This window comes from Suillus subaureus (genome assembly GCF_016647635.1).
Source record: "Suillus subaureus strain MN1 chromosome Unknown BJ212scaffold_4, whole genome shotgun sequence".
Lineage (NCBI taxonomy): Eukaryota > Fungi > Basidiomycota > Agaricomycetes > Boletales > Suillaceae > Suillus > Suillus subaureus.
In genome coordinates, this window is record NW_024538560.1 from 1,530,719 (window position 1) to 1,548,077 (window position 17,359).

The following is a 17,359-nucleotide window of genomic DNA, read 5'->3' on the forward strand; positions in this document are numbered from 1 at the left end:
CTGTCATCCTCCATCCCGTGCCCCAGCACCTATCATCACGATGATCAACAAATTCCTTCTAGTAGCCAGAGTTCAAACACTCACCGAACTGTTCCTGCACGTACTCCTGCCAAACCAGCTCGATGTCCTCCCATGCCCAGATGAACAAACATTGGAGTTTGAAAATTTTTATCCATCAACTGGTGGCTCATATCTTCACATCCAAACCAACTGGCATTGTGATTGTGATTTCCAGCTTCATACTCCTGCATTAGGCATGCCTGTTACAACCATGTATGCCCCTATTCATTTTCTCTTCTTACTGTGTATTACGTCATGAGCTGCATGATGCCGCCACTAGACTTATCTCTTACCTTGTATTACATCACAATTGCTGTTGCCATTGCTAGATGACCTATTCTTGCTATTGCTTACATATCCTTTATCTCTGACTCATTCCATTCTCACGCCTGCCCTGAAGCACTGTAGTTAGTATAAATAGTCCTCCTGTACGCTTTAGTTCTTTACTTTAATCTTACTAGGTTTTACCTGAAATATCCTTCGCTTGAGACCTCCAATCTCTTGTCATCTGAATTGTACTTTAAGTTAAAAGCACTCCTTCTAACTTAGCTTACACTGAATGCTTGACTTATCATCTTGCGTAGAATCTCAGCAGAGGTCCAGACTCTTATCGAGTTGTCTGTCATTAGAACTATCCTAGTTCATAACAATGCCTGTATTGCAAACTCCTCCTGCATCCCCTTCTGATGCCGTGGATTCTGGCAATGAATACTGACCCCTCACACTCAGTCTTGCAGATATTGCAGCCACAATGTCAATGGCTGCATGGCGCATCTGAGCAGCAATCTCCCAATATCAGACAGAGGCTGCCAACACTAAGGAGCCTTCCACTGCTCAGATCATGCACTTTAAAGCCAGGCTGCAATGGGAGATTGCTGTAAGAGACTGATGACTGTGGTGGTCAATGCTGAGATTTCCAACAGACTTTTGTGACACCCATCCTGCAGTACTCAGCTGCAAGGCACATCATCTCAGTCATTCCAAACCCAGTCACCCATATTCTTCAGTTGTTTCCCCAGCTCACCTGGAACACAGTTCCAGACCACATCTTTTCATCCCACTTATGTCTCTTTCATGATGTCACAGATCTGGGAGATCCCTCCAGGATTATATCCGGCTATGATACTGCATGGTGGATCGGACACACTGCAATCCCAGATGAATTATGGCAATGGGACCAGGTAATGGGTTGCTGTATCTTTCACTACCAGCATTGGCTAGTAAGAACTATGAACAATTTCCTTGTGTGATGATTAATCTGTTCTAGGGTGGCATTGTGGACGATGGTCTGATTCTTCCTGAGCAGGTGGATAACACCTTGGTTCCATCACTGATGGGACTGAGGTGGCTTAGAGAACGCCTCTAGACATTGGTTGAAGAGCAAGAAGAGGGCATCAGTGAAAAGATGGCAGAGATTGATGTGTACACCGGCATCCTAACCAGATTGAAGAGAGGCAGAGGAGAGTAGTGCTATTCCTTGAGTTTAGAATGTTGATGTCCAAACTCCATGAAAATGACATACAGTCTTCCAAATATCTAACCTAACATTATGTGCTGAGTCCTGAATACTGAATATTGAGTATTGAGTACAGACAATTGTATATTGCATTGTGAATGTGGACTCCCAAATATTGAGACCTGAATGGTGAATATTGAGTATTGAGATTCAGATATTGAGACCTGACTATCAAATATCAAGTCCCCAATACCGAGTCCCAAATATGGACTACCGAATCTTGAGACCTGACCATCGAATATCAAGTTCCAAATACCAAATACCAAATACTGAGTCCCTAATATCGCAATAGTGGACATTCAGAACTTAATATTTGGAATTTGACATTCCATAGTCGGGTCTCAAATATCAACACCTGAATGCCAAATACTGAATACCAAGTCCCTAATATCAACACCTAAGTACCAAATACCAAATACTGAGTCCCTAATATCGAATATTGAGTCCCTCATATCGACCCCCGAATACCAAATACCAAATACTGAGTCCTGACTAGTGAGTATCAAATATCGAAACCCAACTCAATATTTGGGTGTCAATATTAGGGACTCGGTATTCGGTATTCAGTATTCGGGGGTTGATTTGAGGGACTTGATATTCAATATTAGGCACTCGGTATTTGGTATTTGGGTGTTGATATTAGGGACTTGGTATTCGGTATTCAGTATTTGGGTGTTGATATTTGAGACCTGACTATGGAATGTTGAATTCCAAATATTGAGTTCCAATTGTCCACTATCAAGTATCGAGTCTTGAGTTCTGGATATCGAGGCCTGAATATTCCAGATCCTGATATCTAATATCTGGTATTTGACAGTAGGTGCTAACATGGGTAACTACACTTTCCACTTGTGTCATCTTTCACTGTTTGTAATCCACCCTAGCCCATCCACATGATGGAACCCTGGCATAAACATGGATGCCCAGTACTGGAGAGTCTCTCACATCTTCAGCAGTTCCTTGCTTTCTGCCTTTTCTCTGAGGCTCAAAAAGGCTCACAAACCTGCCCAGTACTGCTCAGGATGCATCACCCTGAGTGCCGCTGTTGCAATGGCTGCTGGCCTCACAATCTGTTAAGAACCATGCTCAAAGGAGAGAGAGACTGACTCAGAGGGGCTTGGCCTCAGCTCGTATGCTGTGCCCCTTACCCGAGTATGTGCCCTTCATTTCAGAGAAAGTCTGGTGATGGTCCAATGAAGTCTGGAGGACTTCCAGAGGCTGGCTACTCTGGTGGAGAGTGCAGGAGGACTTCCGGAGGAGCGCGGGAAACATCCGGAAGAGCGTGGGAGAGTTCCGGAGGAATGCAGGAAATGCTCAGGAGAGTTCCCGCTGCAAGGTAATACTTCTACAGGAAAACAGGATGGAAGGATAGGATGTCTGGGGGTCCGGAGTGTGGAGGACAGGAGGTCCAGAGGTATGGAGGACAGAACGTCTGAAGGTACAGAGGGCGGAACATCTGAAGGACAGGATACCCAGAGGTATGAGGGACAGGGCATCCAGAGGTACAGAGGACAGGAGGTCCGGAGGTCCGGAAGGAATAGGGGCTACATCGGACAAAGTCCGACGTAGAAGCAAACGGAGGTAGACTACCCTAAGGTAGAGTCAGAGGGACAGGAAGTGGACCTAAGTCCGGAAAGAGGGTAAGTGCCGGAAAGGCAAGACTCTAGCCTAGGGAAGCAATCCCTAGACTTGGGACAGAGACATAGGGGACAAATCCAGAGGTCCAGAATTCTGGCCTAGGGAATCCATCCCTAGGCCTTATGGAAAAGGACAAACTCAGATGGACTGAAGTCCGGAAGAAGATTGGGCAAGTCTAAGGTGAGAGAGCAGGAACTAAGATGAGAGAGCAAGAACTAAGATGATATTCAGACTGAGGACTCTACTGTAGTTGTACAGGTGTTATATACTAGAGGCTATCTGAGAGGATCAGTAAGCAAAGGAGTAAGGCTATGTATGAGCATGCAGAAACACATTGGTAAGTAAGACGGAACATAAGTAAATGAACTCGGAGATGAAACTAGTACAAGGATCAATCAGCAAGATGGAAACAGAGATAACCGAGAACCGGAAAGGGGGAGATGCCTAAATGGGGATAGGCGCAGGATCTTGGACAGAGGGTGGGAATGGGTCTGGAGATAGTACAGTTAATATCTGGAGGTCTGGAGATCTGGGGATCTGGAAGGCAGGACAGAAACAGGACTGAGATATGTGATGTGGTGGATGTAGTCCAGAATCTGAGAGGAGGTAAAGTCCAGATGTCTTGCTGGACAGAATGTGCATAGGGTGGACAGGATAGGGGATCCAGGAATGAGTTGGATATGGGGTCCGGAAACAGGTCTGGAAAGCATGGGAATATGATGGGATCTATGTCTGGCATACGGGATATGACATTGGGACTCGGTATTTGGGACTTGGTATTTGGGACTTAGTATTTGGTATTTGGTATTCAGTATTTGGTATTCAGGGTCAATATGAGGGACTCAGTATTTGGTATTTGGTATTTGGGACTCCATATGAGGGACTTGACATTCGATATTAGGGACTTGGTATTTGGTATTTGGTATTTGGTATTTGGGTGTTGATATGTGAGACCTGACTATGGAATGTCAAATTCTGAATTGAGTTCCGAATGTCCACTATTGCGATATTAGGGACTTACCGAATACTGAATACTGAGTCCCTAATATTGCAATAGTGGACATTTGGAACTCAATATTAGGAATTCGACATTCCATAGTTGGGTCTCACATATCAACACCCAAATACCAAATACCAAATACTGAGTCCTGAATACCAAGTCCCAAATATGGAGTCCTGAATACCAAATACCAAATACCAAATGCTGAGTCCCTAATATCAAATACCAAGTCCCTCATATCAACCCCCAAATACTGAATACCAAATACCAAGTCCCAACTAGTGAGTATCAAATATTGAAACCTGACTTGATATTTGGTATTTGGTATTCAGGTGTTGATATTAGGGACTCGGCATTGGGTATTCGGGTGTTGATATTTGAGACCTGACTATGGAATGTTGAATTCTGAATATTGAGTGCCAAATATCAAGTTCCGAATATCCACTATTGTGATATTAGGGACTTGGTATTTGGTATTTGGTATTCAGGACTCAATATTCAGAACTCAATATTTGATGGTTGGGTCTCGAGATTCAGTAGTCCATGTTTGGGACTCAGTATTGTGGACTCTGTACTTGATATTTGGGACTCAGTATTGGGGACTTGATATTTGATAGTCAGGTCTCAATATCTGAATCTCAATACTCAATATTCACCATTCAGGTCTCAATATTTGGGAGTCCACATTCACAATGCAATATACAATTGTCTGTACTCAATACTCAATATTCAGTATTCAGGACTCAGCACATAATGTTAGGTTAGATATTTGGAAGACTGTATGTCATTTTCATGGAGTTTGGACATCAACATTCTAAACTCAAGGAATAGCACTACTCTCCTCTGCCTCTCTTCAATCTGGTTAGGATGCCGGTGTACACATCAATCTCTGCCATCTTTTCACTGATGCCCTCTTCTTGCTCTTCAACCAATGTCTAGAGGCGTTCTCTAAGCCACCTCAGTCCCATCAGTGATGGAACCAAGGTGTTATCCACCTGCTCAGGAAGAATCAGACCATCGTCCACAATGCCACCCTAGAACAGATTAATCATCACACAAGGAAATTGTTCATAGTTCTTACTAGCCAATGCTGGTAGTGAAAGATACAGCAACCCATTACCTGGTCCCATTGCCATAATTCATCTGGGATTGCAGTGTGTCCGATCCACCATGCAGTATCATAGCCGGATATAATCCTGGAGGGATCTCCCAGATCTGTGACATCATGAAAGAGACATAAGTGGGATGAAAAGATGTGGTCTGGAACTGTGTTCCAGGTGAGCTGGGGAAACAACTGAAGAATATGGGTGACTGGGTTTGGAATGACTGAGATGATGTGCCTTGCAGCTGAGTACTGCAGGATGGGTGTCACAAAAGTCTGTTGGAAATCTCAGCATTGACCACCACAGTCATCAGTCTCTTACAGCAATCTCCCATTGCAGCCTGGCTTTAAAGTGCATGATCTGAGCAGTGGAAGGCTCCTTAGTGTTGGCAGCCTCTGTCTGATATTGGGAGATTGCTGCTCAGATGCGCCATGCAGCCATTGACATTGTGGCTGCAATATCTGCAAGACTGAGTGTGAGGGGTCAGTATTCATTGCCAGAATCCACGGCATCAGAAGGGGATGCAGGAGGAGTTTGCAATACAGGCATTGTTATGAACTAGGATAGTTCTAATGACAGACAACTCGATAAGAGTCTGGACCTCTGCTGAGATTCTACGCAAGATGATAAGTCAAGCATTCAGTGTAAGCTAAGTTAGAAGGAGTGCTTTTAACTTAAAGTACAATTCAGATGACAAGAGATTGGAGGTCTCAAGCGAAGGATATTTCAGGTAAAACCTAGTAAGATTAAAGTAAAGAACTAAAGCGTACAGGAGGACTATTTATACTAACTACAGTGCTTCAGGGCAGGCGTGAGAATGGAATGAGTCAGAGATAAAGGATATGTAAGCAATAGCAAGAATAGGTCATCTAGCAATGGCAACAGCAATTGTGATGTAATACAAGGTAAGAGATAAGTCTAGTGGCGGCATCATGCAGCTCATGACGTAATACACAGTAAGAAGAGAAAATGAATAGGGGCATACATGGTTGTAACAGGCATGCCTAATGCAGGAGTATGAAGCTGGAAATCACAATCACAATGCCAGTTGGTTTGGATGTGAAGATATGAGCCACCAGTTGATGGATAAAAATTTTCAAACTCCAATGTTTGTTCATCTGGGCATGGGAGGACATCGAGCTGGTTTGGCAGGAGTACGTGCAGGAACAGTTCGGTGAGTGTTTGAACTCTGGCTACTAGAAGGAATTTGTTGATCATCGTGATGATAGGTGCTGGGGCACGGGATGGAGGATGACAGATGAAGGGAGGTCGAAAAAGAATCAGAAAGCCTGCTTTGGAACTGGAAACTGATGGAGATGGGATGCTGTTGCTTCCAGACATCACTGAAATGAAACTCGAGGAGAAGAAGGCCATAGTGAGGGCATTTCTTACATTGCACTATCGTGAGTCTATCGTCACAACACCCGAGAATTTGTTGAATGCATGGATACAGGGATCTGTTCCAGGAGTGACAAGGCAGTTGTGCCATGGAGCACCATCATACAAAGTCAGGATGACTTTGTGGCAAGGAAGTATGTTCCAGCAGATGTGGACTTGAAGGAGCCTTCCAAGTTGCAAAATTGGGACACTATGGCCTTACTCAATTTCTGGCATGCTCAGCAGGAGAAAGGCAAAGGACCAACATTCCTGTTCAAAGCATGAAAGAACAAAGATGGAGACATGGTAGCATCAGTTGTGTCTGGGAATCCACCTTCTCATTGGACTCGTAAAGTCAGAAAGCAGATGATCCAAAGGCCTCAGAATTCGTCAACCAACACCAAGAGCGATCCTGGGAGTAATCCTGAGAGTGACTCTCATCACATGGAGGATGATGTTGATGATGATGCAGCCAATGGTAGATCCCCACAAAAGAGACCCAGAAGAGAGCCAGGTCCTTCGACAGCACATGAAGGGACAGCAGTCCCACATGCAATTCCAAAGCCTTGCCCAGTCAAGCTGGTGAAGACTGGTGCACTGCTGACATCACGAATGGGTGACCTCCTGGCTGGGATGAGTGACAGAGTCACCGGCAATGTTGAGGAAGATGTTGGAATGGAAGGAGGGCACATGTCTCCGGTGCCAAAAAACATGCGGGGAAAAACACCAGCGATTGAGCCATCAGCAAGGACAACCCAGAGTAAATCAACTCAACAGCCATCAGACAATACCTCTTGAGTGACAAGAGCAAGGGGAAAGATGTAATGGACTGATACTACACTGCCTGCCTTTATGTACACATCAATGTTATTCAATCTTCATGGCTCAGGAGTCCTGGGTGTCTAACACGGAAGTTTAAGTCTCACTTTGGCTCACTGAGTCCTGAGTGTCAAACACTGAAGTTCAATTCTCACTGTACAGAGGATCACCAAGTCCCGAGGTCGATCTTCGAATCGAACTTGGGACTCGGTGATCCTCTGTACAGTGAGAATTGAACTTTGGTGTTTGACACTCAGGACTCAGTGAGCCAAAGTGAGACTTAAAATTCCGTGTTAGACACCTGGGAACTCCTGAGCCTCTGGAACTCAATTGGAAATGGAAGAGGAATGCATCACAAATTTGGTTGTTTACATGATGTAGGTATGTTAATGAAAATTTGGAAGTTTATATGTGATTTGACTACTATCAAACATTCAGTACTTTACATTTGAATCTGATCTTCAAACCAATTGATCAGTGAATCTACTACCTTGAGCATTTCAATGCTCATCTGTTGGGCTCTTTGCAACCTCTGGAGGTCCGCATCAGCTCTTCTGAGTTTGTTGGAAGTCTCTGCCCAAGCCATCCGGAAGGGTCACTTGGCCTCAAGTAGCAGTGGAATGGAAGGATCAGGAAGATCCCCGGTACGGTGTTTGTAATCACCAAGTCGATCTTGAATGGATTGCACTTGCAGAAAAATTAGCACAGAGATAAATAATCTGCTTTGTCAGATACTCACACCCAGTGTGTTTGTATGACCCGAATGGTCGGAACTCCTGGGCCATTGAATGTAAATATTCGTTAGTGAGCTCCAGCTGCTCTGACTGAAGTTCACTAGAGGTGTCATCCACTTGGGAGATACAATAAGCATCTATAATCCTCTGGAATGAATGGACTCACATGACATAGACACTTCTGATGCAGCTGGAACATCAATCTTAGGATCAGCAGAATCCAGCAACTCATCCACATCAATTATATCATCCTCAGGCCCAAGGTACAAGTCTGGATCAATGAGGAAACCTGGATGATCAGCTTGAGCCAGAGGTGATTGATCTGCAAGGGCTTAGTGAGCATCCATGGTGATCCTTGATCCTAATGAATGGATAAACTCACTGGGCATTGCAGCCAAGACATCCGGTGATCTGGATGACGGAGAAACATATTCTATGTCATCATCCAGCCCTAGGTATAGATCATCTAAGGGATACCCAGTAAATAGATAAGGCATGATAAAAATACAACACACCTAGTGATGCCTGGGACACAGTGGACTCATCCACATCCATTGAATTGTAGTCGGTCACCAGAGGGTCATTGAATCAAATGGCTGACTGTGGACTCATGTTGTGTGGGGAACTTACTGATTTGTTGACTGATAATTGAAAAAACTTCAAAGTTCAACACAAAACTGGCGATTGCCGGAAGTTGAACCAGGACCAAACAAAGACAAACAATCAATGATTTTATCAATTGTCCATCAAATGTGTTGTTTCTTTTGAAACTTCATCCTTGTGATAACTGATTTCAACCCTATTTCAAGATCTTTAAATCTCTCAACTCAATCATCATGTCCACTCCAGTTGACAACTCTTTGACCAGTCTCAAGGCATCCACTGCCCAGATCATGGCCATCATCAGTGGTGCCCAGCAGATTCCCCCAGGTAACAGCCACTTTTATCTGACAACACAGGTCAGTTCACTTGTGGTATGTAGCTTCTTTTTTTTTTCTCTGACATCCAGGCAGGCTCAAGTGATCAAGGACTATGGGTCTGGACCCCTGCCCAGCATCGTGCTTTCATGCTCCAAGGAGCTAGTGTGCGTCCAGGGCATGACTCCCCAGGTCTGTGTCATATCCCGTATGCCAGACATAGATCCCATCATATTCCCATGCTTTCCAGACCTGTTTCCGGACCCCATATCCAACTCATTCCTGGATCCCCTATCCTGTCCACCCTATGCACATTCTGTCCAGCAAGACATCTGGACTTTACCTCCTCTCAGATTCCAGACTACATCCACCACCTCACATATCTCAGTCCTGTTTCCATCCTGCCTTCCGGATCCCCAGATCTCTGGACCTTCGGATATTAACTGTACTATCTCTGGACCTATTCCCACCCTCTGTCCAAGATCCTGCGCCTATCCCCATTTAGGCATCTCCCCCTTTCCAGTTCTCAGTTATCTCTGTTTCCGCCTTGCTGATTGATCCTTGTACTAGTTTCATCTCTGAGTTCATTTACTTATGTTCCGTCTTACTTACCAATGTGTTTCTGCATGCTCGTACATAGCCTTACTCCTTTGCTTACTGATCCTCTCAGATAGCCTCTAGTATATAACGCCTGTACAACTACAGTAGAGTCCTCAGTCTGAATATCACCTTAGATCTGCCCAATTATCTTCTGGACTTCAGTCTGTCTGAGTCTTGTCCTTTTCCATAAGGCCTAGGGAAGGATTCCCTAGGCCAGAATTCTGGACCTCTGGATTTGTCCCCTATGTCTCTGTCCCAAGTCTAGGGATTGCTTCCCTAGGCTAGAGTCTTGCCTTTCCGGCACTTACCCTCTTTCCAGACTTAGGTCCACTTCCTGTCCCTCTGACTCTACCTTAGGGTAGTCTACCTCCGTTTGCTTCTATGTCGGACTTTGTCCAATGTAGCCCCTATTCCTTCTGGACCTCTGGACCTCCTGTCCTCTGTACCTCTGGATGTCCTGTCCCTCATACCTCCGGGTATCCTGTCCTTCAGATGTTCCACCCTCCATACCTTTGGACGTTCCATCTTCCATACCTCCAGACCTCCTGTCCTCCGTACTCCAGACCCCTGGACATCCTATCCATCCATCCTGTTTTCCTGTAGAAGTATTACCTTGCAGCGGGAACTCTCCTGAGCATTTCCTGCATCCCTCCGGAACTCTCCCGCGCTCCTCCGGACGTTTCCCACGCTCCTCCGGAAGTCCTCCTGCACTCTCCACCAGAGTAGCCAGCCTCCGGAAGTCCTCCGGACTTCATCGGACCATCATCGGACTTCCTCTGAAATGAAGGGCACATACTCGGGTAAGGGGCACAGCGTACAAGCTGAGGCCAAGTCCCTCTGAGTCAGTCTCTCTCTCCTTTGAGCATGGTTCTTAACAGTCTGGCCCAACTGGCACAACATCAGGTATGACGATCCCCATCTTTTGATGCATGTCTGGTGCCCCAAGCTCCTTGCCTGGGAGGCCTTAGGTGACCATACCTTTGATCTCCCACTTGCTGCTCCTCCCTCCACAGGTCTGATTCCAGTGGACCTTCCCTCCCCACCCATCCATGCCAGCAATGTCACTGGTCCCTCCACCAGCACCACCACTGAGTTCTGGGACAAGGGGAAAGGTAAGGCCATTGATGCTGACCTGGAGCCCAAGGTGGAAGGGAGCTGGAAGAGGAAGTCTCCCATGATTTTGGGACTCTCCTCCCAACTGCCAAAGTCTGTGATGAAGACTCGCAAGCGTGCGAAGTCCTCTTGCTGGGTGACATCCAAGCCCCTAGTGGACTTGGAAGATGAGGAAGACATGGGTATTCAGGTATGTCATCTGGTTTGTCTTTGACTTGGCTCCCATTTTCTTGTAGCCATTGTTGGGTGGAGTGCCGGATGTCATCCTTCCCCGGCTCTCCAATTTGCCTAGATCACCCCGGGTTCAGATCAAAAAGCCCTTTGGCCCTGCTACAGTAAGTCACGTTTATGCGTCCAGGACTTGGGTGTATGCTGACAATGTACCAGGTGATTGCCAGCAGTCACCCAGTGGTCATCAAGCCCTCCCAGCCAACTCCTGAAAGCCTGGTGGAGGCACCCCCAGTCATCAATGGAGGTGATATTCTCATTCCTGGACCAGTGAGTACTTTGATTTATTTGAAAGTGTCCATTCACTAACACAATCCACAGAACAACCCATGCCAGGCTTGCACCAAGCTAAACTGGGACTGTACAACTCGGTTGGACAAGAGGACCAGGAATCCATGTATGTTGTGCATCCACTGCACAACAAAGAAGATCAAGTGCATCCCAGCGACCATGGGTACCCCACCAAAACGCATTCATGGGTCCTCTACCACCCGGAACACAAGGTCCAGGATGCCCTCCAAGGCTCCCTCCAAAGCTCCCCCCACCTCCCAATCCAAGGCCCAGACTCACAGTCAGTCTCATGGCAAGTCCAGAACTCCGGGTGTCATGGCTGTGACAACCCCCAAGACCCAGATGCATGGTTGCAGCAAGACCATCACTGCCATCAAGGCACCTGCACCTGCACCAGCTTGTAAGTCACCCGAGTTTTGTTTCGTCACCATCTGACCATAATTTTCCCTTGTAGCACCTCCATCTTCAAGTTCGGCAGTCCCTGCTGCAGCACTCAACCTGCCCATGCCAGATCTACATGCCATGGCAATTGCAATTCAGGATGGCGCAGCTCACATCACCATTCTCAAGGCTTGTGTGGCAGAGCAGGATAGTAAGATTGATACCCTGCAATGCCTCCATGAAGGCCTTAGGCACGAAATCGTCGACCAGCACCCCACATTCCCACTTCCAGAACCTCTGGCCAATGCAACATCCTTGTTGCTTGATCAATCCATCCCCCTGTCCATGTCACCATCCACATCTGCACTCCTCCCTCTCATTGATCTCTCAATTGGAGAGATGATGCCCGCACCCCCGAAATTTGAGGATGCCTCTGCCATTGAGGGCCTCCTGTTTGAGTACAACCAGGTTGTTCAACCAGAGCTTCCAGATACATCCAGTGAAAATGTGGACCCAGGTGATCCGGGCAACCTGGTCCCAGAATATGATTCTTCCAATGACATGGATGTTGAGGTGAAGGTTGAAGTGTCTTCTGAGGAGGTTGACATGGCTACATAATTGCATAGTGATAGACATATGTACAAGTTTTCCAATGAATGTTACCTCTGCCAGTCCATTTATTCAATCACTGAGTTTCAAGTACTGAGTAGCAAAACCCAAAAGTTAGAAACAAAGATCAAAACCCGAAACCCGACAGTTGTAACAATGTATGAGTTTCAAGTTTTAAGTCTTGAATCACTGAGTCCCGAGTCCCAAACATTGAACCCCTTATATTGAACCCCAAAATCTGAAACTCGAAACTCATCAAAATGTATCAGTTTTGAGTTTTGAGTGTTGAGTTTACAAATCAACACTCAAACCTCAAAGCTCATACATTTTGATGAGTTTCAAGTTTCAGATTTCAGGGTTTGATATAAGGGGTTCGATGTTTGGGTTTCGGGACTCAGGACTTGGTGATTCAAGACTCAAAACTTGAAACTCATACATTATTACAACTGTTGGGTTTCAAGTCCTGAGTCCCAAACATCAAAACCCAACACCCAAAACTCGAAGGTTGTACCAATATCTGAATTTTGAGTTTTGAGTTTTGAGTTTCAAGACTCAAATCACCAAGTCCCAAAACCCAAGTCCCGAACATCGAAACCCAACACCTGAAATTTGAAAGTTGTACTGATATCTGAATTTCAAGTTTTGAGTTTCAAGACTTGAATCACCAAGTCCTGAAACCTGAAGCCTGACACCCAAAACTCAAAAGTTGTAAAAATGTATGAGTTTTGAGTATTGATTTTCAAACTTGAAACTTGAAACTCATACATTTTTACAACTTTCGAGTTTCAGGTGTTGGGCTTTGGGTTTCGGGACTTGGTGATTTGAGTCTTGAAACTTGAAACTTGAAATTCAGATATTGGTACAACTTTTGAGTTTCAGGTGTCGGGTTTTGATGTTTGGGACTCAGGACTCAGTGATTCGAGTCTTGAAACTCAAAACTTGAAACTCAAAATTCAGATATTGGTACAACTTTCAAGTATCGAATCACCAAGTCCCAAAGTCCGACTACCAACACAACTTCAGGTGTCAGCATTCGGTATGCAGGCCTCAGTGATTCAAGACAGGAAACTCGACAGTCATACAAATGTTTGAGTTTTGAGTTTTGAGTTTTGATGTTGGTGTTTTGAAGTTTTGGGTTTTGGGTTTTGATGGTTGGGGTTCAATGTTCGGGTTTCAGGACTCAGTACTCGCTGTGTTGACTTTGATCAATGTTGACAGGATCTGAGTCTGAATGTCATTGATGACTTGGATCAAAACTAGTGCAACAGCATTGCTCATATGTCCATATAGTATACCAAAACCTCAGCCCATACATCTAAATGATATGTATTTGGGCATACCTGTTTATCTAATATACCCTATGTCAGCCCACCCATATATATAATACATATTTCCTGCCCCATTGGCCCACCCATCTATCTAATATACCCTATGTTGGCCCACCCATTTATATGACATCCCCCTCTGTCAGCCCACCTGTCTATCTAATATACCCTATGTCGGCCCACCTGTATATATAATACATATTTCCCTGCCCCATTGGCCCACCTGTCTATCTAATATACCCTACATTGGCCCACCCATCTATCTAATATAACCCCCACCTCAGCCCACCTGTCTACAAATAATACTAATATGTCAGCCCACCCATCTATATAATAATATCTACCATACATCTCTCTTCAGCCCAGCTGTCTATAATATACAGTGGCTCAAAAAAGTGTCTCAATGTTTGTGACTTTTCATGTGATTGCTGTATTATGAGCCAGGTTGTGAGAACATGACTAAGCCATAGGGAGGTGTGGGAAAGCTCTGCTTCTAAGCTTCATGTTTAATCACTATGGCATGGTAATATTATGACATCAAGTGAAGATATGGTTAATTTAATTTGGTGGCTCATTGAGACACTTTTTTGACTTTCAGTTTGGTCAACACAATCTCTATAATTCTAGTACTTGGTGATTCCTCCTGTTGCTCTAATTACTTCCACCACTCTTCTATGCATACTATCTATCAATTTGAGGCATTCCTCATCAACAATCTTGCCCCACTCTGCTGCAACTCTCTCCCACAGTTGAAATAACCCCTATTGAGGATCTTGATAGACTGCAAGTGATATCTTGAGTAATTACCAGGGTTGTTCAATAGAGTTGAGGTCTAAGGACTGGACTTGCCATGATAGCACACTGATGCCATGGTTTTCAAACCATTTTATGGTCAACTTGAAGTATGCTTAGGGACATTGTCTTGTTAGAAGGTAATGTCTTATTCAATAATTCTTGATTCTTGCATGCTTCTGAGCAGATACTTTTCCAAAATTGAAATGTGCTGCTCTGCATTCATCCTCCCCCTCACCTCATAGAGAATTCCTACTCCATTCCACCTCATACAACACCATACCATCAAGTTTCCTACTCTACATACTTTAGTATTTTCTTGATTTTTTTTTGTTCTAGTAGTTTCTCTGCCTTTCATCACATATATTCCTAGCCATCTGACCCCATCCTATTGATTTTTATCTCATCTCACCAGGTAGCCCTATTCCAATCCTCAACAATCCAATATTGAGGCTTTAAAGCCAAGGCTGGTCTCCCCCTTCTGTAGGCTGAAGACAGGAAAGGCTTTTTCTGCCTATTTACAGCTTTCAGATTGGCTGCCTTAGGAGTATTCTTGACTATTTGAGTGGAGAGAGCAGTGTAGATGATGTAATTAATAAATTTGGTGGCTTGAGTAGCATTGGCAACCTGCCTAGTTGGAATATTATGAACAAGAGATTTTTTGTTATATAGTGTAAGCTTGAAAGGACAATCTAGTTTGATATTTTTCTTATCTGGCATGACTTTGTTATGATCCTAATGATAGTAACCCTGCTCAGACCATGTTTGGTAGTAATCTGCCTGGTATACAGATTAGAAGAGCTGAGTATAATAATAGGGGCTATTTCAGCTATGGGAGAGAGTTGCAGCAGAGTGGGGCAAGATTGTTGATGAGGAATGCCTCAAATTGATAGATAGTATGCATAGAAGAGTGGTGGAAGTAATTAGAGCAACAGGAGGAATCACCAAGTACTAGAATTATAGAGATTGTGTTGACCAAACTGAAAGTCAAAAAAGTGTCTCAATGAGCCACCAAATTAAATTAACCATATCTTCACTTGATGTCATAATATTACCATGCCATAGTGATTAAACATGAAGCTTAGAAGCAGAGCTTTCCCACACCTCCCTATGGCTTAGTCATGTTCTCACAACCTGGCTCATAATACAGCAATCACATGAAAAGTCACAAACATTGAGACACTTTTTTGAGCCACTGTATGTCTATCCTACTCTACATATTGCCCAGATGGGCCCACCCATCTCCATCAGTAATAATATTTTGTCCAGCCCATCCACCATTGTCAAGGATATTTATAACATTGGCATAGATGGGCCCACCCATCAACATTGAGGATATACATAACATTGGCCCATAGTCTGCTGGCCCGTCTTATACAGGATATTATGTAGGTCAGGTGACCCATATAATATGGAGTTTGTCACTGAAGGGGCTCTAGGAGACCAGCTGGTACTGTGGTCAAATTTATTGTGGGCTACTGCAGATACTAACCTATTTTCCAGCTGTCATATCTTGAGTACATCCACTCACATGACTTTGTTCATGGGGATATCAAACCACATAACGTTTTGGTGGACAATTCGAGGCAAACTGTCTACATCATTGACTTTGGTATCACAAAGAAGTACTGGAACAATGCAACAAAATCCCACATCCCATTTCACCAAGGTCAACATCTCACAGGCACCCCTGCCTTTGCTTCAATCAATAATCACTTGGGATTGGAGCCAGGTCGCCATGATAATCTCGAATCACTTGCTTACATGTTGGTATATTTCTTGTGTGGCTCCCTTCCTTTGCTAAGTAGTGACCATGAGAGGCTGTCCAGCTCCATGATACTCAAGCGCAAAGTGGATACCACCATTGCTGATTTATGTGGTGGAATTCCTGCTACATTCGCAAATATCCTCATCTACTCACGCTCTCTCTCATTCTCAGAGGATCCTGATTATGACCATCTTCATTCTTTACTTCATGATCTTTGCACTGCAGGGCCCACACCAACTACACACTCCTTGAATTTTGATTGTCACATTGCACCTTCCCCTCAATGTCCTCAAGTCTCTGAATCAGTGCCCCAATGTCTGCCAAAGGTGCCTCTTCATAGATCAACCCATGTGTAAGTAGTTTGATTTATCCTTACACATCACACTCATGATATATGAACTCATCATTTGCAAGGTTACACCCACACAATGGTACCCTAACACCTGCAACTACTCCCACTTTGCATTGAATAAAGAAAAGAGTTGTATAGCCTACTTATTCTCATTCTTCTTTTTTTCAGTACTACATCTGTGCAGTGCACATGTTTGTGATGTTGTGTGATAGGTATCTACATATGTATATATTGTACATGGTCTGTGCGCACATGCTGTGTGATTCCCATGTTGCTTTTTATCACACACTCAATTGAACTCAAATTGTATCTTTAATCATTCCATCAAGAATTGCAACCACAACTTGACCACAACTGTGTGTTCTATTCAATCAGCCAGTCTCCCACTCCTCAGCAGGGCTCAACCCTAATATCATCTTAATGTTTCTACTTGCATTCTGACTCACAATAAGTACTGATATATATGCCATTTTTCATCAGATGCTCAATTGAACTCAAACTTTATCTTTAATCATTACCTCAAGAGTCGCAACCATGACTGTGTGTTCTATTCAACCAGCCAGTCTCTCCCACTCCTCAGCAGGGCTCAACCCTAATATCATCTTAATGTTTCTACTCATGTTCTCCACACAGAAATCCTCACCTAATACACCATGATTCCGCATGCCATCACACACATCAGTATTTTCCTTGGTCTCCCCAGAATGAAGGTATATATAGACAGTTGAGTCTCTCA

At 44.4% G+C, this 17,359-nt stretch overlaps 5 protein-coding genes across 5 annotated transcripts; 4 read left to right on the forward strand and 1 right to left on the reverse strand.

Annotated features, from left to right (window-relative positions):
* Positions 1–6,575: 6,575 nt before the first annotated feature.
* On the forward strand, positions 6,576–6,979 carry BJ212DRAFT_1296367 (uncharacterized protein; the record flags this gene model as incomplete). The annotated part of the gene is made up of 2 exons (XM_041332428.1): positions 6,576–6,720; positions 6,771–6,979. 2 exons carry the CDS (start codon positions 6,576–6,578, stop codon positions 6,977–6,979), a joined length of 354 nt encoding a protein of 117 aa, XP_041197888.1.
* A 1,129-nt stretch (positions 6,980–8,108) lies between these two features.
* BJ212DRAFT_1476693 (uncharacterized protein) lies at positions 8,109–8,744 on the reverse strand (the record flags this gene model as incomplete). The annotated part of the gene is made up of 4 exons (XM_041339411.1): positions 8,109–8,200; positions 8,253–8,363; positions 8,414–8,569; positions 8,630–8,744. The coding sequence occupies 4 exons, from the start codon at positions 8,742–8,744 to the stop codon at positions 8,109–8,111; spliced, it is 474 nt and encodes a 157-aa protein (XP_041197889.1).
* Positions 8,745–9,083: 339 nt separating this feature from the next.
* Positions 9,084–9,669, forward strand: BJ212DRAFT_1476694 (uncharacterized protein; the record flags this gene model as incomplete). Its single annotated transcript, XM_041339412.1, has 3 exons — positions 9,084–9,206; positions 9,261–9,356; positions 9,415–9,669. 3 exons carry the CDS (start codon positions 9,084–9,086, stop codon positions 9,667–9,669), a joined length of 474 nt encoding a protein of 157 aa, XP_041197890.1.
* A 1,020-nt stretch (positions 9,670–10,689) lies between these two features.
* On the forward strand, positions 10,690–12,395 carry BJ212DRAFT_1296369 (uncharacterized protein; the record flags this gene model as incomplete). The annotated part of the gene is made up of 6 exons (XM_041332429.1): positions 10,690–11,067; positions 11,114–11,212; positions 11,265–11,379; positions 11,427–11,676; positions 11,699–11,796; positions 11,851–12,395. The coding sequence occupies 6 exons, from the start codon at positions 10,690–10,692 to the stop codon at positions 12,393–12,395; spliced, it is 1,485 nt and encodes a 494-aa protein (XP_041197891.1).
* Positions 12,396–16,015: 3,620 nt separating this feature from the next.
* Positions 16,016–16,483, forward strand: BJ212DRAFT_1249180 (kinase-like domain-containing protein; the record flags this gene model as incomplete). Its single annotated transcript, XM_041329696.1, has 1 exon — positions 16,016–16,483. A coding segment is annotated over one exon (468 nt), but the record flags the coding sequence as incomplete, so codon positions are not given.
* Positions 16,484–17,359: the final 876 nt, after the last annotated feature.